Genomic DNA, 22,473 nt, shown 5'->3' with positions numbered 1-22,473 from the left:
CTGGTCTGTAACTCCAGTTTCATAGGATCCCAAAACCACAGACCCAGAATAGAATTAAAATCACAGCAAAGGACACTTTATTATTATAATTACTAAAATAAAAACTAAAAGGTTTTATATGTTCAAGAGTGTGTTATACTTAGGAAAGCTCAATATTTTGAATGGATAAATGCATAAACTGCCTTTTCCCTTCCCCACTCAGGTAAAATCGGTTTTGGTACATTAATATCCCACTCAAAGTTTCTTGGGAAATTTTTCTTGGATTAAGAAAAAAAAAAATCTCACCTTATTGGAAAAAGTTGAGGCCTAAAATTAAATGAGTTGTTTTATAGCTATTAATGTTTCTACCCTCTTTCCAGTTTTGTTTTCACAAATTTGTTTTTGCTTAAGTTCGAATAATTTCCCAGGCAGTAAGTGGCTCAGGTTCCGATGCTACTCCACATCTATTCAACATCTCTAGCTTCATACAGGATAATGAAGAAGAAAAAAAAATGAAGAAACTTTAGACTAAAAAGTGCTGTTCAGTAGGAGACCATTGAAGTCAGGGTTTTACGTTCAGCAATTTTTGCATTTTCACAGGAGAATTTTCTAGCCGTTCTGAACCAGTATGTCTGGAATTTAAACATCCTCCTTTTCCTGGGGACCGTTTACCTGTAGTATGAGTACATAGAGAGGCTGATCACCTTACCTATAGGGCGGCCCTGACAACGGTATCTTCAAGTCTAGTGAAAAAAAATGCGTTCTAGGTGGACACACGCACACTCATCGAGTGAAGGACAAGCACTTTACACTCTATAAAAATCCCGTGACAGGATTTTCCGCTTGAGAAAGAGTACATGGCTTTATACAGTATTTTATTTCAAGAAAGAGGTCCTCCATCTGCCTGTAGGAAGAAAAGCAAAATTCGGCATCCTCCTTTCCGATTCTGCCTCACATAAAACAAAACGCCTCCTCACAGGCAGGCCAGGAGCATTGCCGACTATCCCAAGAGAAACAAGCCCCTCAGGACAGCCCGTTTCCAACCAGGAGCCATTTGCTCACCACCCAGGTCGCAGCCAGGCTTAGCGCCCCCAGACCACGGCGCACCGCGTGGCTCCTCTGCGCTCGGAAGCCTGGGACACTCTCGCAGCCCACGAAGTGGAAGCCTCGGACTCTCGAAGAGGAGAACTAGCGAACCTCTGAGGCGCCGAGTTCGAACCGCCGCGGCAGCCGTTAGGACCCGCCTCCCCGGCCGCAACCCCGCCCCCACGCGAGCCCCGCCAAAAAAAAAAAAAAAAACAACGACGCTGATCGCAGGGCATGCCGGGAAATGAGGCTGGACGCGCGGTTGGGCGGCGCGCCGAAGTCACATCGGACTACATTTCCCATCGTTATCGCCGCCAACGTTGATTGGCGTGTGTGAAGGAAGCCGAAACCGACAAGTCCTCTGTGAAGGAAGGATGCGAAACCCAGAAGGGAGCAGAAACGGGCCGCTGGCTCCGCCCTCGCCCGGCCCAGTGGCAGACACTGCTTCCACTTTCCGTGGGAGCGTGAGCCGCTCCGCTGCTCTAAGTTCCCTGGGATCGGGATTTCACAGCGGAGGCGCCTGCATCCCGCACCTCCCTATACACGACCAGTGTGAAATCGACAGGGATGGGCGTCAGGATGTGGATGCCATTCCCCGTGTTGCTCCTGTCCGCTCTGCCCGCAACGTTGCTGAGCGGGGCGGCCGGCTTCACACCCTCTTTGGATAGTGACTTCACCTTCACGCTGCCGGCCGGCCGGAAGGAGTGCTTCTACCAGCCCATGCCCCTGAAGGCGTCGTTGGAGATCGAGTACCAAGTAAGTGCGGGGGTGAGCTGGGCTTCCTTGGGCCGGGCCGCACCACATGGTCGCCTCGCAACAGCTTGGAAAACTTGCCGACCGCGACCGAGGTGAATCTGAGGGGGGGGCCTCCTGGGAAGCTGACCTGCTCGGCGCAGGCGTACTAGGAGTTCCTGGGAGCCTGGAACACACAAGTTTGACCAGTCCTAAAATTGACACCTACCCACCCTCTTCTCTTTCCTCTGGTAGGAAAGAGGCCAGCACTGGTGACGTCATTGGCGTTACTCTTTGTTTCTTAATTCCCCCATGCCATTTCAAGCTAGTTTGCAAACGCTACAGTTCTGAGAAGTTCACAGGAAGGGGCTGGTATACGTTCTACTTTATTATTGGACGAAGTGATGACACTTTTTTGACTCACTCTCACCACTTTCACCAAATTCCAGTATTATAAAACCATCACGATGTTTTGAATTGTGGCTGGGCAGTGGTGGCACACGCCTTTCATCCCAGACTCCGGAGGCAGAGGAAGGTGGATGGATCTCTGTACAGTCAAGGTTGCACAGTGAACCCCTGTCTTGGGAGGAGGCGAGGAAGAATTGAATTGTGTCCGTGCAAAGATCTCTTAAGACAGATTTTGAAAAAACTGTTGCAGTATTTACTGGTACATTGTCATCCCGGGTGTATATCCATCACTTTGAAATCAAACGTTATGACTTTTCTTCCTTTGAACTTTGAACTTTGTCAGCTTTCTTCCCGCGTCATTGTTTTCTTTTTAGTATCAGCAGAATACATTTATTATTAAATCATTTTTAATCATGTAGAATTTTTATGCGAGGATCCTTTGGGATTATTTATAGAAGTTTACATTAAAGGAAGTATCTAAAGTCATAATATACAAAATCTCAGCAAAACTGAAATTACAGCTTAATATTTTTTGATTTCCATTTGTGAGCAAAAGTTCAGCATTTACTGAACAATTAATGTAAGCAAGGAATTGTGCCAGAAGGAGGGACAACTTAAGAAAAACCTGGTTCTCAGGACTTTGGGGGTTCATAGGCAGGTTTTGTTTGGGTTTGAGGGATTTTGGTAGGTTGTGGTTGGCTGGTTGGTTGGTTGGTCTGTTTTTGAGACAAAGTTTCACTATATATCCCATGGCATTGAATTCAATATTCACCCCAGGCTAGCCTCAGATCTTCACAGGAGTCCTTCTCCTCAGTGCCCTGAGGACTGGTAGTATAGCATGAACCATCACATCCTACAGGTAATTTGAGTAAAGCAGGATTACATATTGTTAAAATATAATCATTTCTTGGCTTTCAGAAAATAGGGTTGTTGGAGAAAATAAAAATAAATCTGAAAATAAGATAAGAATGCAAGGAATGAGGTCAGTTTTAGAAAAGGGAAGAACTGAGAAGACACTGTGATTTTAGAATGTATAGACTGAGTGTTCAGAGGTGTGCTGTAAGTACTAAGTTTTTATTAGCTTTGAAGACTGTAAGGTCTTAGGGTAGGAGTAGCAAAGGAAGGAAGTACACCATACTGCTAAGCAACAGAGAAGGGACCATAAATGTGTTTTATGATAAATACCTTTTCCCTATTTTTTGCAAGGACATGTAAGATTTAAGCAGATAGGTAGGTAGACTGTAAAAGGCAGATTTAAAGGAAGCAAAAATAGAGAAACCAGCTATGGGTTTAGTGAAAGAGTCTAGATAAGAAAAGAAATTTTATTAATCAAAAACTTTGCTTGCAAGCAAGCATGGTGCTAATTCTAAATCCTCAGGAGGCTAAGGGAGGAAGATGAAAAGTTAAGGCCAGCCTGGGCTATGTGATGAGGCCCTGTCTCAAAAAGTAAGTTAGTGCACAATGCAGGAGGTCAGCATCTGGCCTCCACGTGCACATCTTTTAACAGTAGGGCATGGGGTGCATGCCTTTGATCCTAGCACTCCGAAGGAAGCAAAGGCTGGACAAGCCTGGTTTACATAGTGAGTTCCAAGACAGCCAGGGCAGCATAAAGAGACCCTGTGTCCAATAAGTACGTAAATAGATAAAATCTTTTAAAAATCCTTTTATCGTATGGTTTATTTTATAGAACTTTCTATTTTCAAACTTTGTAATATAAATTTTTCTCTTCTATAGGTTTTAGATGGAGGAGAATTAGATATTGATTTCCACCTTGCCTCTCCAGAGGGCAGAACCTTAGTTTTTGAACAAAGAAAATCAGATGGTGTTCATACGTAAGTTGAGACACTGGGGGGTGGGACAGGCCGGCTTGGAACTCGAAACAAATCTTTAACCTTGGACTCCTAGATGCTAATTTGAGGTAGGTAGGTTTGCTACCACGCCCAGATAATATCCCTTGAGTTCGTTAAACTGACTCTAGTGAAAGGAGGAGAGGGCCGGTACGTCAGCACATCCATAGCTGTATGATTTTGAACAGGCTTTGATAGTGGGCCATTTTTCTAAATTAAGACGTCTTCATTTCTAGTTTGTTTGTCTGTCACTACAGAGTCTGTTACTCTATTTCACAGAATCAGGGGATCCTCCTGCCTTAGCCTCCTCGGTGGCTGTGACCAGAGGTGTCTACCACCAAGAATACCACACTCAACTAATTTTTTTCTTCACTTTAGTTAATTTATTGTGGCATTTTATATCTGCTTTCTTGGCTAAGAAAAAATGTTTTGTTGTGTTTGTTTTTGAGACAAGATCTCAATAGTGTAACTGATCGGACTGGAATTCAAAGGTCTGCTTACCTCTGCCTCCTCATGGATGCTAGAATTAAAGGGGCTCACCATGATGTCCAGGGTTTTTTGGTTTTTGTTTAGGTTTTGGTTTTTTTCAAGATCGGGTTTTCTGTGCAGCCTGGCTGTCCTGGAATTCACTCTGTAGACCAGTCTGGGCTTGAATTCACAGAGATCCACCTGTTCTGTGTGTGTGTGTGTGTGTGTGTGTGTGTGTGTGTGTGTGTGTCTTGCCCTTTTTTTGATCAGTATTATACCCCCCCTGGAATACATTCAGGTGTGTCTAACCTTTTGACACTATAATACAATCTCCAGAGTTTATTATTGTTTTATTTTGCTTTTGTTATTTTTTATTAGATATATTTCTTTATTTACATTTCAAATGTTATTCCCTTTCCCAATTTCCTGTCCATAAGCCTCCCTATCCCCTCACCCTCCCCCATATGGGTGATTTCCCCCCATCCACCACCCCGTCTGACATTCCCTTACACTGGGGGTCCAACCTTGGCATGACCAAGGGCTTCCCCGTCCACTGGTCCCCCAACAAGGCTATTCATTGCTACCTATGAGGTTGGAGCCCTGGGTCCATGTATAGTCTTTGAGTAGTGGTTTAGTCCCTGGAAGCTCTGGTTGGTTAGCATTGTTGTTCATATGGGGTCTCAAGCCCCTTCAAGCTCTTCCAGTCCTTTCTCTGATTCCTTCAACAGGGGTCCCATTCTCAGTTCAGTGGTTTGCTGCTAGCATTCACCTCTGTATTTGACATGCTCTGGATATGTCTCTCAGGAGAGATCTATATCTGGTCCCTTTCAGCATGCACTTTTTAGCTTCATCAATCTTATCTAGTTTTGGTGGCCAGAGTTTATTCTTAAGAACTGCATAATCAGGTTATAAAAAAAATCTCATATTTTTTAGCAAGTTTTACTGTTTTGTGTTGAGCTACATTCATAACTATCCTCTAACATGGGCAGCCTCTGAGGTACAGGTTAGACACTCTTGAAGGGATGCTGTCCTTCAGAAGAGTCATCAACTAGTTTTACAGTTATCATAAACAATACATATGTTGATATATGTTGAGTATGATAGAAAGTTTTTCTCAGGAAATAATCTTTTCTATTTTTTTAAAATTGTTGTCTACTTTATTCACCAGTATTTGTTCTGGCTATGACAAAGTGTCCAAGAAAGTCAACTCAAAAGAAATAAGGTTCATTTTTTGATTTCAGAGATTTCAGTTTATGGTTACTGTCTTTAGGTTTTTAGTGCTGTTAAGAGATACCATGGCGATGACAGCAGCTCTTGTAAAGGAAAATGTTTAATCGGGGCTAAACATTCATACAGGTTCGTTTAGTCCATTTATTGTCTTGCCAGGAAACAGCAGCACACAGGCAGACATGGTACTGGAGAGGGAGCTGAGAGTTCTACATTCGTATCAGCAGGCGGCAGGGAGAGAGAGACACTGGGCCTGGAGTGAGCTTCTGAGAGATTCCCCCACTGCCACCCTTCCTCCAACAAGGACACGCTCTTAATAATGCCACTCCCGATAAACTCTTGGGGCCCATTTTCACTCAACCAGCACAGTTACCGTGTTCCATTTTATCCCAGGCACATGCCTGATGAACAGAGAATATCATGGTAGGAACATTTAGAGGAGCAAAGCGTCTCACTTCATGGCAAATGGAATGGGGAAAATAGCTAGAGAAGGGGCCAGGTTTAAGGACACACACAACTGCCACTGTCAGATCTGTTTTCTCCACGTAGACTCTACCTCCAAATAGTCCATACAGCACTTATGATCCAGTCACCTCTCAACATTTTTATGGGGCCAAGCCTTAGAGAAGTTTTCATGTCCAAATAAAAAGAGGAGCTTGAAAGCTACAGGCAAATTCTAAGCAGTATTATACCAAAGTCTATGAATTTGAAAGTCAGAGAACCAAGCCTTGGGTCTGGAGATGTAGCTCAGTGGTAGAGTGCTTGCTTGGTGTATGTCAGGCCCTAGATTTAATCCCCAGTGCCAAAAGGAAGGCAGGCCAACCAAGCCTCATCTTGACCCATAACAGACTATGTCATCATCTTACTCTGTTCTTCATTTTACCTAGAAAGATTAATTACACCAACTCTCAATGTAATAAGGATCAAAAGAGGCACAATATATGAAAATAGTGGCAAAATTATGGACAGGGGTAATGAGGGTTGACTAATTTGTAATGTAAAACTATTCACAATGCTCAAAGAAAAAAATAAACTAGAAATAAAGTGAGATTAACATAAAACATGATTATCACAGGTTGTATTTAAGTTCCAGAAAATAATAGAAACCTGTGAGACTTGTTGTATCAGTATATTAGAAATGAGAAAACTTTAAGAATCCTTTTTAAGCCGCACACAAATTATCATAAGCAAAACTAAAATGCAGTTTGACTTGTGTACTTTTCTAGTGTTAACTTAAAGGGGTTGGGGGATGATTTGACCTGTGTACTTTTCTGGTGTTAACTTAAAGGGGTTGGGGAATGAGTCAGATCAATAGTTGTCATTACATGGCAATAATCATAAAGCTGAGTTGTAAAAAAATGCAGAGAGTATTTATTAGGTCCAAAAAGTCCCAAACTGACCTTGTCATGAGTTGAAGTCTAGGCTACACTCAGGCTGGACTCTGACTAGGTAAACAGGACTGCTACTTAAAAATCAGCATTCCTTACAAAAGTGGGTTTCTGCTTGTCCAGAGAAGCCATTACTGTCCTATCTGCACCCCAACCCCAACTACACCAACTACCTTCTGAAAGGGTAACTAGTTCCCTCTTAACGCAAACAGGCCTCAGCAGAGGAAAGCTCCACACTGGGCCCTGGGCTGTCCAGCCAGCTCGCCTACTCCCACTGCAGCCTCTTATAACTGCAACCTCTTATAACTGCAGCCTCTTACAACTGGCAGTACTCCTGCCATTCCGGTTCTCTCTGCCCACCCTCCCCACCCACACACACAAGAGAGTCTTGGCAGTTTGAATAGATTTTACTTTTCCATCCATGAAATGGTGGGTTCAGTAGCTTCACTGCAGCCTCCCTTAAATTAGTGATTAGAAAGAGGCACAAGAGTAAAATCTGAACATTATAAAGGAATATTGATGGTCAAAGGATCCATCACTGAGCTACATTCTCTTAGCAGTTTTGGGACTGGTTGGTTGGTTGAGGCAGGGTCTGTCTCTCTGTAAATCCCTGGCTGTCCTAGAGCCCACTAGGACCATGCTAGGCTCCACTCAACCACCTCCACCCCCAGGTGCTGGGTCTAAAGATGTCCACCCCTGTGCCAGCTGTTTTAGGCCTTTTTAAATGGCAGTAAGCACTCAGCCTTTTTCTATATCATGACTCTTGCCCCCAAATTTACAGGTGCCAGATAGAGCTGAATTTCACGGAAGATCTGCCTTTGTCAGGCATAACTGTCTATAGAAGGCTGAATGTCAGAGAGAAAATGTAGACAAAATATGCTGAGATTTAAGGAAGTGCAGGTTAATGTCAGATTTAATAAAGATGGTGAATTAGAGATACTAGAAGGAAGTAAAATAACTAATGCTGAACCACAACAGAGCAGCTCTGACTCCCCACTCCCCTGCTCAGATCCTCTAATCCCAGTCGCTCTTTCTTGAGAAATTGAAGATTGAATGTCAGGCAGTGTATATGTATCCAGAAAGGCTTTTTGTGTGGAATAAGATTCATTCAGGTAATATACATGCTAGTTCTTTGTAATTTATAGTTTCTCTCTGGCTCAGTAAAAAGGACTCTATAGAAAACTTTTACTTGCGTCTGCTATAGACATTGTAATTCAGTAGGCATGTCTGCACTGACTGTAGATGAATTGTTGAAGTGTTCTCCATTCTCTTGAGGCGTAGTTAGCTAAAGAGCAGCGGTGGTACTTAATTCACTGAAGAGCAGGTAGTATTTTGTTATTCTTTCAGGAACTGGCATTTGTTTTGTTTGGGGGCGACTGTAGTAAAGGTCATTAGCACGTAGCATACAGAGTGTTTTCCTTTGTAGAGTTTTTCTCTACCAAAAGGGACAGGGTGCAGAGCTTCTTAGAAAATCACTTATCAGTTTGTGGTGGTTTGCTTTTCATCCCAGCACATGGGAAGCAGATACAGATGGATCTGAGTTGGAGTCCAGCCTGGTCTGCAGACTGAGTTCCAGGACAGCCAGGGCTACACAGAGGAAACCGGTTTCGAAAACAACAGCAAAAAAAGAAAAGAAATCACTAAATTAACTCTGGTCAAGTCAACTATTGTGAAGATGATAGGGATTTTTTGAGGGGCTGGGGACACCTTTGATCTCATTACTCAGGAACCAGAGGCAGGTGGACCTCTGTGAATTCAAGGCCAGCTTGGTCTATATAGCAAGTTCCAAGCCACCCAGGGCTACACACACTGTGTAGTAAACACAGTGGCCAGCAAGACCATGATCAGTTTGGTGTAAATGGCAGGTTGTCAGTATAGATAATCCCACAGGGAGTAAAGTTCCTTATCTTTGTAAAGAATACAAAGATAATGTATTTTAAGAATACATTTAATGTGTTGAAAACCTGAAAGAAAGCCCTTTTACAAGAACAAATAAACGTGTACATGACCTGGAGGGTCAGAAAAAGATGTCAGATCCCTTAAAACTATGTAGAAGTGGGTGCTGGGAGCCTCACTCTAGTCCTCTGCACGAGTAGCAAGTACTCTTCAGCACTGAGCCATTGCTCCCGTTTAACAATCGCCGCTTGTGAAAGCTAAACAAAACTTGGTTTAAAGAGTAATCTCAATTGAAGGGTAGGTTGGTTGTCATGGTTGCATGTGAATAAGACTTATTATAGAATTTCTTTACATTTAAAAGTAGTAAGTTTCAAATATTAAAACTTATTATGACCAATCATGTATTTCAGCTATGAATGGTATTTTTCCCAGACTCCCCTCAAAAAAGTTAGATGAACATAACATAATTGATCAAGTAAGTTCCAAGAGTGTGTAACTTGAAACTATTTGAATATATGTATGTCTAGGTTGTTTCCCAGCTAGGACGAGGAGAACACTAAGTGTGCTGTGCCTTTTCTAATGCAGGGTAGAGACTGAAGATGGCGACTACATGTTCTGCTTTGACAACACATTCAGCACCATCTCTGAGAAGGTCATTTTCTTTGAGTTGATCCTGGATAACATGGGAGAAGAAGTTGAAGGACAAGAGGACTGGAAAAAGTATATTACTAACACAGATGTTCTGGAGATGAAACTAGAAGACATCCTGGTTAGTAGGGCCTTTAATGAGTCATGACACTTCAGCAGCCAGTGTTTTACTGGGTGTCAGTCAGGGGTTGAACTAAGCATGCTTGGCTGTATTTTCCAGAAGCTGTTGGCTTTGCCTTGTTTTTTTATATCATTTCAAGTCTCAATGTTATGTTCACCCTTTTATTAGAGTTTTTCAAATCACGTATCTTAAGTAAATCTTATCATGAAAATACTTTTTTCAGAAGCAGTGCAATTTAAAAACAAACAATAAAATGAACTTATTTTCCTCACAAATCTGAAATGAATTTCACAGGTAAAGTCTTGGAGGTGTTGCTGGCATTCCATGGCTTGTGCCTCCTAAGTCATTCCAGACTTGTATCTGTTACCATATTGTGTGGATTACATTGAACCTGCCTGAGTGACATAACCAGCATTCAAATAGTAAAATATTACAGAGTGAGTGTATTAGGTAAAATATTATAGACACAGAAATGTAGTAAGTAACTGTCTAGACATTCATTGTACTAGGTAAAAGTTGACAGATAACTAAAAGTATAATCAGTTAGACCTTTTAAGACTTTATGAATTAAAAAAAAATTATTTTTACTGTTGTCAGGACTACAAGATAATACATATAAAAGTCCTGTTGCTGCTGGACAGTGGTGGCCCATGCCTGTAATTCCAGCCTTTGGGAGTCAGAGGCAGGCAGATTTGTGTGAATTCAAGGCCATCCTGGCCCACAGAGCAAGTTCCAGGACAGCCACAGCTACATAGAAAAATCCTGTTTTGAAAGAAACAAAAACAAGACAAAAAAGTCCTGGTGCTACTCAAATCCATTGATCTTGTCTTTTCAATTCCTGGTAATCTTTATTCCTCTGTTAAAGAAATTTAAATTTATCCTTACTATTTTATAATCTCATGGGGGCTCTCTAGGTGGTACAAGTCATACCTGCCCTGATCGTATTGTATTCCCATCCATTTGAAAACTCGTTTTGATTTTTAAGAACTGGCATGAAGCATATCATTAAAGGAATTTGTTGTTCATACTTTTAATAGTAAAATTACTGTATTTATCTCCAGGAATCCATCAACAGCATCAAGTCCAGACTAAGCAAAAGTGGCCACATACAGACTCTGCTTAGAGCATTTGAAGCTCGTGATCGAAACATACAAGAGAGCAACTTTGATAGAGTCAATTTCTGGTCTGTGGTGAACTTGATTGTCATGGTGGTGGTGTCAGCTATTCAAGTTTATACACTGAAAAGTCTATTTGAAGATAAGAGGAAAAGTAGAACTTGAAACTCCAGCACGGATTACTTAATGTTGAAAAAAAGAGGTAGAAAATTCTAATACACTGTTACAGTCAAAAGATAGTCATATTTCCCATAACATTTTCAGAAATGTATGTAAGTGTAAGATATGTAAAATTTAATCTGAAAGGAAAATCATCACTTTATGTCCAGATAACTTTATTGACCCAGTTATACTTAAAAATAAAACAAGATGTCATATAAAATTTATATTTAATTGAATGAAGCCATATTAACTATTTTCCTAAGGTTAAAAATCTTTCCCAGATATCACATATGAATGAAATGAAATAACAATGTTCATAAACATGCCACCAGTTTGCTTTTACCTAGAATTTTCTCTGTACATGTGGCAGCTACAAATTAATTAATTAAAGAAGTTTCCTATACATTACATTATAAATCACTTGAGAATTATATAATCATGGACTGGATAGATCAGCTTTTCTTTACCAAATCTCTCCAAAAAAATTAAATAGAAGCATACCACTGAAAAAATATTTCCAACATTTTTACAACCAAATATAATGTGAAATATCCACTAGTATTATTTTATATACTTATCTATATTTCCAAAAGCTAACATTTTTCTAATTAAAACCGGAAAGGCATTCTTTCCTCATAAAATTTAGGCTAGGCTGCGTCTTTGTCTTTGATAATAAGATATATAAAGGGTGGTTGATGTTTGTGAATAAGATGCATCCTGTCTAGACATTAGCTAGGATTAGGGATAAGATGAATTTATTTTTATATTACGCATCAACAGTGTTATGCTGGCTTCTGTACAGCTGTTGGTCTTGGCAGTGCATTCTCACAAGCAGGTGTGAGGGACGGACATACTACTGAAGAGATGTGATGTGAGTGTAAATAGACAGCTCCTTTCTAAAGTCTCAGTCATGAGAAACACGATCCAACAAGTTTACCTAAGAGAAGTGTAATATCTGGAATCAGAAGGGCTCTTCTTGCTGTCCCAATTATAATAGAAATCAAATCAAAGGAGGGTAATCTGAAATTCCCTGGGAGAAATTATATTTGTCATAGTTTTTATTTTCTAGTAACTTTTTATAAATGTTCAGATAGATTTTATCAAATGTACATCCTACCATAAGATTTAGCACTGGGTATACATATTTATTATGGTTTTTATTAAATTACCTCTGGCCACTTATTGACGTTGAAAGATTAGAACAACCCCAAATTATAAACACCTAATATAGAAATAAAAGCCAATACATACAAAAACATTCTGCCTTTCTGGTTTATCAGTCTGTAATACAGTCTTATTCAAGTACTAGTGATTTAAGTTCATCATGAAACAGAATTTAAGTTACACTCATTTGTAGTGTTATAATAAATGTATTGTCAATTAGAAATAGTCAACAGTCAAATCTGGGTGTTGAACCCATATATACATACATATTTTTGCTGGAATTCTTATGCATTAGTGATCTTGCACTACCCTGCTACCTCACATACAAAATTATGATACCCAGAGAAATACTGACTTCATTTACAATTTATACTCAGAATAGTTCAGAGATACGTTTTTCTCCTCCAGCCCTTGGGAGAAGACTAGAAATCTTTCCCTATTCAGAGTCTTTTCAAAATGTGAGATAAGTACTATTATATGATCAATAACTGACCAAGAAAATACCCCATTATCCCAAGCCAAGCTCCTACAACAGATGCAGAACAGAAGTCAATGAGATCATTGCCCAAAAATCCTGTCTTCCCTACTTTAAGTACAAGAGAAGCAGGCTATAGGTACCATCAGTGATGAAGCGGAATCCACTGCGTCTTTTCTGTAAGACTGTGAGTAAGAATTCTACCTCTTAGATACAGCTAGTACTGTACTGTACTTAACTGCTTACTTAACACTGTATCGGTTACATCATCTTGTGTGTATGTAATTTGTGCCACTGATTTTTTTAACTCTTACTCAGTTACTCACTGCCATTTAAAATGGTAACAGTTGCTTTATTGGAAAAACAAATAACAGGAATGATTAAAGATTTTATTTTTATAGACAAAAGTAAAACTAAGACTAAGAACCATGTTGCCTGTATTAATCATAAAAAAAGTAAAATTGTAAGCAAAAAACAAAATGTTTATTTTTAAATGTGTATTTTCTGCTTTGTATGAGTTTTCTGACCTTACTGTCTCAATTATAGTAAAATCAAGTAAGCCATCACTTGCTCTGATCTTTGTCTTGTTCTTAACTGTGTAAATTACTACGGTAACTATATAAATTACTACGGTAGTGTAACAGAAGGTTTAGAGGTCATTGTTCTGAGTTGCATTTGGACTGTGTGCTCTTTTATGTGAATGTCAATAAACAGGCTAAATAAGTGTAAGAAAACATTGTTGAAATATTATAAATCAAAATGTACTTAGTAATATTTACCATTAAACATTATAATGTCTTAAAGTTAGTAAAAACAAAAACTAGTACCTGTAATTTGGTACCTACAGTGGAAAATCTTTATCTGAAATTTTAAAATACATTGATTTAGCATGTCATTTTTTTTCTTCTGGAGTGTAATTCGGTGTGGCTCTGCTATATTTGTCAACAGTCTTCCTAAATGAGCAATAAACTGAATGAGCTCTGTACAACTAATAAAAGTTACTATTAAAGAAATCTTACCAACCTATCGTAATTGTTGTCCACACCTTTAAGCTTCTTTAAAATTTTCAGTCTTAAGTAAATTTGTTTTCCTTTCCCATTTTGAAAGCCCACAGCTCTCAAGTTTTTATATCACTGTACTCACTTGGTTTCTCCATTGCTCAAACATATATTTTACCTAAAAGGTCTCTAAGATTTAGAGAAGCAAAGACCATTGGTTGCCCGAAGTCTGGGATGCTTAGCAAGCATTCAGGGACTTGGTTCACTCTTCTATCCCAAGAAGTGTACTAGGTATAAAGCACTTGCCACACAAGCCTCACAGCCTGTGTTTGACCCCCAGGACCCACATAAAGGTTGAAGGTGAGATTAGACTCTACAAAATTGTCTTCTTACCCTCATATCTAAATTACAGCATATGTGTCCACATGAATACATACAAAAGATAATACTAATATATATTTTATATATGTGTGTATGTATATATATATATGTAGATGTATGTGTGTATGTGTGTGTGTAAAATGTTACCATTCTTTAGGCCTAGAATGTGGCTCAGGAAATAGTATCTATTCAAACCAACATGGAAGTTATTCTTGAATGTCAGCCAGCTAACTGGTCTTGGGAAGTCTGAACTCCTTTGAGGTTATTTACTCTTACATTTGTACAAATAATTAACTGTTATGTATGTACAGATGTGGTCAGGCATGCCTTTAGTCCCAATACTCCAGAGACTAAGTGGGGATCTTCATAAATTGGAAGACAGCCTGTGCTACATGACACCCCAATTCAAAGAAACAACAAAAGCTAGGTGGTAGTGGTGCACTCAGGAGACAGAAGGAGGCACATTTCTGAGTTGAGGCTAACCTGGTCTACAGGGAGAGTACAGGACAGCCGGGGCTGTTACACAGAGAAACTGTGCCTCAGAAAAACAAAACAAGGACAACAACAAAACCCCACAAAATATATATGAAAGAATAGAATGATTGATATAGGGTTAATATAAGTGATTATTTCCTTCGTGGTATCTATATACACCCCACACAAAGGAGACCTTTGGGTTCCTTTCCACTGGATGTCCACATTTCTGAAATGTCATGTCATAAGCTACAGCAGCATTATGTTAAAGGCCTGCCCAAAAAAGGGGCACAGATTCAAAAGCCGAATGCTCTCTTAAAGGGGCACAGGAAGATGTGTTTTGGATCCCTACGTATGTATATGTGGGTAAATACGTGCCACGTGTGTGTGTGTGTGTTCCTACAGAGGCCAGTAGAGGACATCGGATTCCCCGTAGGTGGAGTCACGTGCACTTGCACACTGATGACCTGAGCCATCTGTGCAGCCCCTGATAACCAGGTCTAAAAAGGACAAGACAATTCAGGGCAAGGAAAAACCTTAAACTTTTTTTTTTTTTACCAAGAAACATCAGGAGCTGAGATAGCTCAGTGTTAAGAGTACTTTGTTGCTCACAAATTCAACAAGCACCTGTGTTCAATTCCAGCCCCTACATGGTAATTCACTACCATCTATAATTCCAGTTCCAACCGCTTCTGACTTCCACAGACACCAGGCACACATGTGCATTCAGGCAGAATCACAGCATCTTTTTTTTTTTTAAGGTTTTCAAAAGAATCAACAGTGTGATAATGGGAGAATCTTGCTACTTTACTAACCTGTGTAACCAACTTAGATATATTGGTGGGTCTTAGAGAAGAACCAGGGAGGCAGTGAAAGGAATGATTAGAATCTATTACCTGATGCTGACACCCACTCCCTTAGGGAAAGGTGTCTATACACGATCCTGTAAGGCTCGCTTTTGTTGTTTTGGTGTGTGTGGTTTGAGGATATGGAGGCCAGAGGTCAACACTGAGTATCTTCCTCAATTGGTCTATCCCTTGGGAAAATGGTCTTTCACTAAACATGGGAGTCACTGATTTGCTACAGCTGTTCCAACTGCCTGTGTTGGGATTTACAGGTATGCCCTCATATCTACAGCTTCCTATATGGGTGCTAAAGTCCCAAACTCGGATCCTGATTCTTACATGGCAAACACTTAGCCAACTGAGCCATTTCCTCAGCCAGCCCCTGGAAGTCTGAGTAGCAATAGTCATCAAATATAGAGTAAATAATTTCTAATCCAACATTAAAGATTAGACCAAACAAGTTTCAATACTTTTCTTTTTGGTTGGTTGGTTGGTTTTGTTTGGTTTGGTTGAGATAGGCTCTCTCTGCATAGCCCTGGCTGTCTTGGAACTTACTATGTAGACCAGGGTAGTCTCAAATGCTGTCTCTCAAGTGCTGGTACTAAAGACATTCACTACCATGCCTGGCTTTTTTTAAAAATACATTTTAATTAAGATGAAATTCAACTCCGCCATCCCTATCTTCTCTTCCCTTCCTTCAATGTGCTCTCTCCAAACCCTCTCACGCCCCTCTACGATCAGATTGATAGTCTGTTATCAACACACACATAAACACACATGCACAAATATACAAACTGCTAAGTCCAAAACATTAGTAACCAACAAGGGGGTTCATCCCTGGGAGTGGCCAACTCTCACTCTCCTAGCAGCCCATGCTGTTCTTTGTCTGGTGGGGTTGGGGGGAACTCCAGAAAACTTTCCCTTTCTACAGTAGTGGGTCTATTCTTACTGGAGGTGTAATACTGGGGAAGGGGAGATTTGTTTTTTTTAAGGGTTTACTGGCTGGCCTAGAACTCAGATCTAACTGCTTCCACCTCAGGGGTGCTGGGATTAAAAGTATACGCCATCACACCGGGCAAAACCTAACCTTTCTACCTTTGATTTAAAGAAAACCCCTAGTGGGCTGGAGAAATGGCTCAGCAGTTAAGAGCACTGACTGCTCTTCCAGAGGTCCTGAGTTCAAATCCCAGCAACCACATGGTGGCTCACAACCATCTGTAGTGAGGTCTGATGCTCTCTTCTGGTGTGTCTGAAGACAGCGACAGTGTACTTATATATAATAAATAAATAAATCTTTTAAAAAAAAAAAGAAAGAAAAGAAAACCCCTAGTAATGCCATTTGTACATGGAAGCTGAAATCTAGAGCTTCGAAGATATATTTTAAAATGTATTTGACAATAATGGAAGAGAAATTGGACCATTAAAATATCGCTAGTGGAATTTAAAATGCAACAACTTTGGAAAATAATTCTTGAGCATTTGGTTTCGGTTTGGGGTTTTTTGGTTTTGATTCTTGTTTGCTTGGAGCCTTTCAAGACAGGATTTTTCTGTGTAGTCCTGGTTGTCCCAGAAGTAGCTCTGTAGACCAAGCTGGTATGTCTGTACCTGAGTCTACATTTACATACCACATGCATGCAATGCCAGCAGATACCAGCAGTGCGCATCAGATCCCCTGAAACTGGAGCTATACATGGTTGAGAACCACCAAGTTGGCGCTGAGAACTAAATCAATTATTCTGAAATAATAACCACGATACCTCTTAACAGCGGAGTCGCCTCTCCAGGACCCATAAATTTCTTTAAAACAAAAGTGGGGGGGGATTTAGCTCAGTGGTAGAGCACTTGCCTAGCAAGTGCAAGGCCCTGGGTTCAGTCCCCAGCTCCAAAAAAAAAGAAAAAAGAGAAAAAGAAGAAAAAAAAAAAAGCTAATAAGGGGCAAGGCATGGCTGACATTCTCGACATTTTTAATCCTAGCACTCAGGAGGCGCAGGGATAGGTGGATCTATTTTCCATGTTCCAGGACAGTCAGGATTACATGAACCCTAATAATTATAAGAACAGCAGCAACAGAGAGCTAGTCAGTGGCTCTGAGTTGGTCAAGTTCTCTGTTGGCAAACCTAACAAACTAGGTTCAATCACTGTGGAAGGAGAGACCTAATGAAGCGAAGCTGTCCTCTGGCCTCTACAAAAGCCAGATATATAAATATCTCAACATTTGCCCTACTGAGTATTTATTCATGAGAAATGAAAATATTTAAATAAAATCCTACACAAATGCACAAAGCTACTTTGTAATAACAAAATATCAGATGTCTTTCAACAAGCAAATAAATACCAGTAATCTGTCTCAACACTATTACTCAAGTTGTTTTGTTAAAGGTAGGGGGAACCCCCCTTTTACTGTCTGGGATTGAATCCAGGCCTTGCATGTGTGAGGCAAGCACTTTCCAAACATCCCAGCCAGGAAAGCCATTCTGACACTTGGCCACAACTTTGATGAGCCTTAAAGCACTTAACCTTGTGAAAGGCTTACATGTTCTTTGTATCTATGTAAACTCTGGAAATAAGTGGGCACAACATACATGTGGAAGGCACATCTGTGGCATATACCATAACCTAAAGATGTTTTTAAGTGATCACTAGATCATTGATATGGGAAGAACAACGTGTTTCCCAAATATTGGGGTTCTCATTCTGTGACTCCACAGATATATTACCTTCACTTTTAAGTTTTTTTTTTTCTTTTGTTCGGAGCTGGGGACCGAACCCAGGGCCTTGCACTTGCTAGGCAAGCGCTCTACCACTGAGCTAAATTCCCAACCCCTGTTTTTTTGTTTTTTTGTTTTTTTTTAATTTGTTTTTATGTATGCTCATACATTGTCACTATCTTCAGACATCTCAGAAGAGGACATTGGGTACCATTACAAACGGTTGTGAGCCACCATGTGGTTGCTGGGAATTGAATTCAGGACCTCTGGAAGAGCAGTCAGTGCTCTTAACCGCTGAGCCATCCCTCCAGTTTTGTTTTGGGTTTTGTTTGTTTGTTTATTTATTTGTTTTTGCCAGGCAGGACCACAGGTTTATTGGGGGTTGCACACATGCGCACTCACATCATCACACGACAATGGCACAGTTACTCCGGACACCTATACCATCCATGTAGGGCCCAAAGGCAGTGGTTTCTGGCCTCCTGGTGGCCTAGACCCTGCTGGGTTCTTCCTCTGGGCAAGCGGGGTGGAGGGGGAGGGGTGTTGCTGGGGTGGGCCTTGAGTCTGGCAGGGGACGAGCAGGCAGGTTGGTCAGCACCTTCGTCTGGCTGGTCTCTCGGATTTCTCCTGCCAGGAACATTTGTAGAAGTTGAACACCAGGTCCAGTTCACAGACATTATGGAAGTATTCATTTAACACTTCTATGAAGTTGTGGATGGTTCCAAGTTAGACCAGATGGTTGTCGTTGACGTCCATGCAGATGCAGAAGTAGAGGCCAGCGTAGCGTCGGTAGATCTGGAAGTTCCGGAACTCCGCAAAGTTAGTGTGCTTGGCATCCCTGACGATGACCACGGCGTGCACCTCCTCGGTCAGCCTCTATTTCTCGTCATCAAACTTCATGTACCACTGGCCAGGCGCGTCTTGCCTGCCGGGTCTGGATGAGGATGAATCAGATCATGGTAACCCCTGTCTGGACCACAGAGGCCAGAGTCCTGCTGTAACTGGGTGGCTCCGTCTGTGCTTGCAGTTGTGGGGCCCAAGGCTAGAACTGACTTCTGGCAGGTCTCTCCAGTTTTTAAAAGGTTTGAATTTTCGACAATTGTGACATAAGAGGTAAAAGGACATTTTAAAAATTAGGAATAAGTGATTCCTTCACCTGCAAAGTTATAACTGAAAAGACCTCAGAGTTAAGATTATATAACATACATACTTAATACCTAATATAAAAATTAAATCGTTTCATAATTTGTAGAGAGGAGCTGGGTGGGCTCCAGTGTGACACTGCACGCATGCATTTTGGGAGGTTAGAACTGTGAAGTCAGTTCTCTCTTCCCATCACGTGAGTACCAAGTACTGAACTCAGATCAGGTTTGGCAGTGGCCCCGGAAATTTCTTTGTAAAAAATGTTTGTATGAGTGTTTTGCGTGCATGTATTTCTGTGTACTACTTAAGTACAGTGTCCACGTGGCCATAAGAGAGGGTTGAATCCTCTAGAACTGGGTTAACAGTGGCTGTGTGTCACATGTGGGTGCTGGAGTCTAAACCCAGGATGTACTCCATGGCCCAAATTCTTAAATATACCAGGCCTATAAGCACCTCTCCCCACAGAACTATCTTGCTAACCCAGGGCATTTTAAAACGGTGCTGGCAAATATTGCTTGGCCAAACAACAAAGTAGTTTACCATGTACCCAGCCTTTGGACATTGTACCACAGATACTGTGTACAGCATTACACTTGAAAACTGAGTTTATACCCCCCTCACACACCCAAAAATTCATGTTTTCAGTAGCTTTATTATTTTGTGTTGGGACACATTTGTAGCTACCCTCAGCTATACCTGGACATACCTGGTAGACAAGAAATAGAAAAGGCCTACAAAATATGCAGATAGCCCATTTATTACTATATCAAGGGCAGTAATTTCCAAAGGGAAGACCAATGAACGGTTATCCTCTGCAGACATGACTTTCCCAGCATAAGCAAAGCAATGGCAATTAAAAAAGGCGAAGTGCTGGGGCTGGAGAGATGGCTCAAAAGTTAGGAGCACCCGACTGCTCTTCCAGAGGTCATGGGTTCAGTTCCCAGCAACCACATGGTGGCTCACAACCATCTGTGAAGAGATCCAATGCCCTCTTCTGGTGTGTCTGGGGACAGCTACAGTGTACTTATATACAATAAATAAATAAATCTTAAAAAAAAAAAAGCGAAGTGCTAAGTATACTTGGGAAAACATAGAAGCAAAGTCTGCTTGTCAGCAGTTAGGGACAAAGATAGGAGTATTAACTACTCGTTTTCAATCTCAGCTTGCCTGTCTCTTGTTTTCTAGACTTTAAAGCTTGGGTTGTGTCTGTCTGGTGCCCATGGGAAACTTCACTGATCACACCAGCTCACATTGAAGTATACAAACCCTCTACTAACTGAAGGGAGAGAACATATTTATTTGCCACACATGATACCTAGTACATTAGCACATCATATATAATTGTCTTCAGCTCTGCTAGTATTAGCGTTACCAGTATAGATCACTACACAGAGCACTAAGATTTATTTTATGTATGTGAGTGCACTGTCACTGTCTTCAGACACACCAGAAGAGGACATCAGATCCCATTACAGATGGTTGTGAGCTACCATGTGGTTGCTGGAAATTGAACTCAGGACCTCTGGAAGAGCAGTCAGTGCTTTTAACCACTGAGCTAAGCTTTGCACTAACCATACCTGCATTCCTATGAACCTGTTCTACTTATCTGCCCTTTCCCTGCCCACTAAGACAAGACCATTTGGAGGCAGCAGAGAAGTAACAAACAAATTAACATTTCCTCCAAGTCAGGTTTAGATGGGAGAGTATTATAAGAACCAGGATTAGAAATTTTAAAGCTTTTTAAATTTATCATATGCATGTGTGTGAACATGCACCATAGCATTCTTGGATGGAGAGACCAGTGTCACAGAGGACAACCTTCAGGAATCAGTTCTCTTCTTCTGCTACGTAGGACCCAGGGATTGAACTTAGAACTCAGGCTTGGTGGTAAACATCTTTACCTGTGAAGTCATCTTACTGGTGGTCCAAGATCTGCATCCTTTGAAAGGGTCTCAATGTTTAATATGCAAAATTCTAGACTAGACTGTAACAAATGCCTGTCACTTTTTTTTTCTCTTTACACAGATTTTATTCCCCTCACAGTCTGCCCTCCAACTGTTCCACATCCCATGCCTCATCCCTGCCCTCCCTGTCTCCATGAGAATGTCCCTACCCCACCCACCCCACCAGACCTCTAAACTCCCTGGGGCCTTCAGTCTCTTGAGGGGTAGGTGCATCTTCTCTGACAGAACCCAGACCCAGGAGTCCTCTGCTGTGTATGTGTTGGGGTGTCATTTTCTAAACAATTCCCAAATACCAAAAATAAATTCTCTAACCCAGAAGGCACTTCTGGAAATTCCTATAATTTTAGCTTTTGCTGTCTTTTCTGATGTTGCCCCACCCCCACACAAAAAGGACATTTTTACCCAGCATTCAAATGGTTTTAATATTTTTTAAAGATTTATTTATATATATGAGCACACCGTAGCTGTCTTCAGACACACCAGAAGAGGAATTCGGATCCCTTTACAGATGGTTGCGAGCTACCATGTGGTTGCTGGGAATTGAACTCAGGACATCTGGAAGAGCAGAGGTCCTTAACCCTTGAGCCATCTCTCCAGCCCTAAAATATTCAATAACTACATTAACCTTAGTTTTTCTTTCCAATGTTCTATTCCTTGTTTATTTTGAAGTAAACGTGGTGACTAAGGTGTTAATCAGTATGGCACATGCTTAGCTCACTGGAGGCCGGAGCCAGAGTTCACCCCCAGTACAACCAAAAGGAGTATTTGCCGGCTGGTAAAATGGCTTGGTGACAACATGCTTACAGTGTAATCCTGACTGCCTACATTTTTTAAAAAGATTTTATATATAATAAACACACACACACACACACACACACACACACACACACACACACACACACACACTGTAGCTGTCTTCAGACACACCAGAAGAGGGCATCCGATCTCATTACAGATGGTTGTGAGCCACCATGTGGTTACTGGGATTTGAACTCAGGACCTTTGGAAGAGCAGTTGGTGCTCTTGCCGAGCCGCCTCTCCAGCCCCTGACTGCCTAAATTTAACCCCTGGAACCCAGGTAATGGTGGAAGGGGAGAACTGGCTCCTCTGACTTCCACACACACACATACATACACATATACAGGCCATGCAAACTTTGTTGTTTTTTTTTTGTTTTTGTTTTTGTTTGTTTGTTTTTTGAGACAGGGTTTCTCTATGTAGCTCTGGCTGTTCTAAAATTCAGT

General features: G+C 41.0%; 2 protein-coding genes across 3 annotated transcripts in view; one reads left to right on the top strand and one right to left on the bottom strand.

Annotated features, from left to right (window-relative positions):
* Ccdc18 (coiled-coil domain containing 18) overlaps positions 1-1,222 on the bottom strand; it is a 96,201-nt gene extending 94,979 nt beyond the window's left edge. The window contains exon 1 of the mRNA XM_032916522.1: positions 1,042-1,222. The gene's annotated coding sequence lies outside the window, so the exon portion shown is untranslated. The remainder of the gene's footprint in view (positions 1-1,041) is intronic.
* Positions 1,223-1,438: 216 nt separating this feature from the next.
* Positions 1,439-20,545, top strand: Tmed5 (transmembrane p24 trafficking protein 5). Of its 2 annotated transcripts, XM_032916437.1 has the most exons (6): positions 1,439-1,821; positions 3,940-4,037; positions 9,617-9,800; positions 10,862-11,069; positions 18,832-18,990; positions 20,451-20,545. In XM_032916437.1, exons 1-6 carry the CDS (start codon positions 1,633-1,635, stop codon positions 20,543-20,545), a joined length of 933 nt encoding a protein of 310 aa, XP_032772328.1. In that variant the 5' UTR covers positions 1,439-1,632. The 2 variants fall into 2 exon arrangements, with proteins under 2 accessions (XP_032772328.1, XP_032772329.1); XM_032916438.1 differs by lacking the exons at positions 18,832-18,990; positions 20,451-20,545 and having other exon boundaries at positions 9,617-9,804; positions 10,838-11,036.
* The last annotated feature ends 1,928 nt before the right edge of the window (positions 20,546-22,473 follow it).

This window comes from Rattus rattus, chromosome 11 (genome assembly GCF_011064425.1).
Source record: "Rattus rattus isolate New Zealand chromosome 11, Rrattus_CSIRO_v1, whole genome shotgun sequence".
NCBI classification, from domain to species: Eukaryota; Metazoa; Chordata; class Mammalia; order Rodentia; family Muridae; genus Rattus; species Rattus rattus.
Note: the sequence above shows the minus strand (reverse complement) of the source record. Positions and strands in the feature narration are given on the sequence as shown.

Coding starts and splice junctions, on each gene's coding strand:
- Tmed5 (XM_032916437.1), top strand. CDS start 1,633: ATGGGCGTCAGGATGTGGATGCCATTCCCCGTGTTGCTCCTGTCCGCT. Junction 9,801..10,861: donor TGAAACTAGAAGACATCCTG/GTTAGTAGGGCC, acceptor ATTTATCTCCAG/GAATCCATCAACAGCATCAA. Junction 18,991..20,450: donor CCACGGCGTGCACCTCCTCG/GTCAGCCTCTAT, acceptor CTTGTTTTCTAG/ACTTTAAAGCTTGGGTTGTG.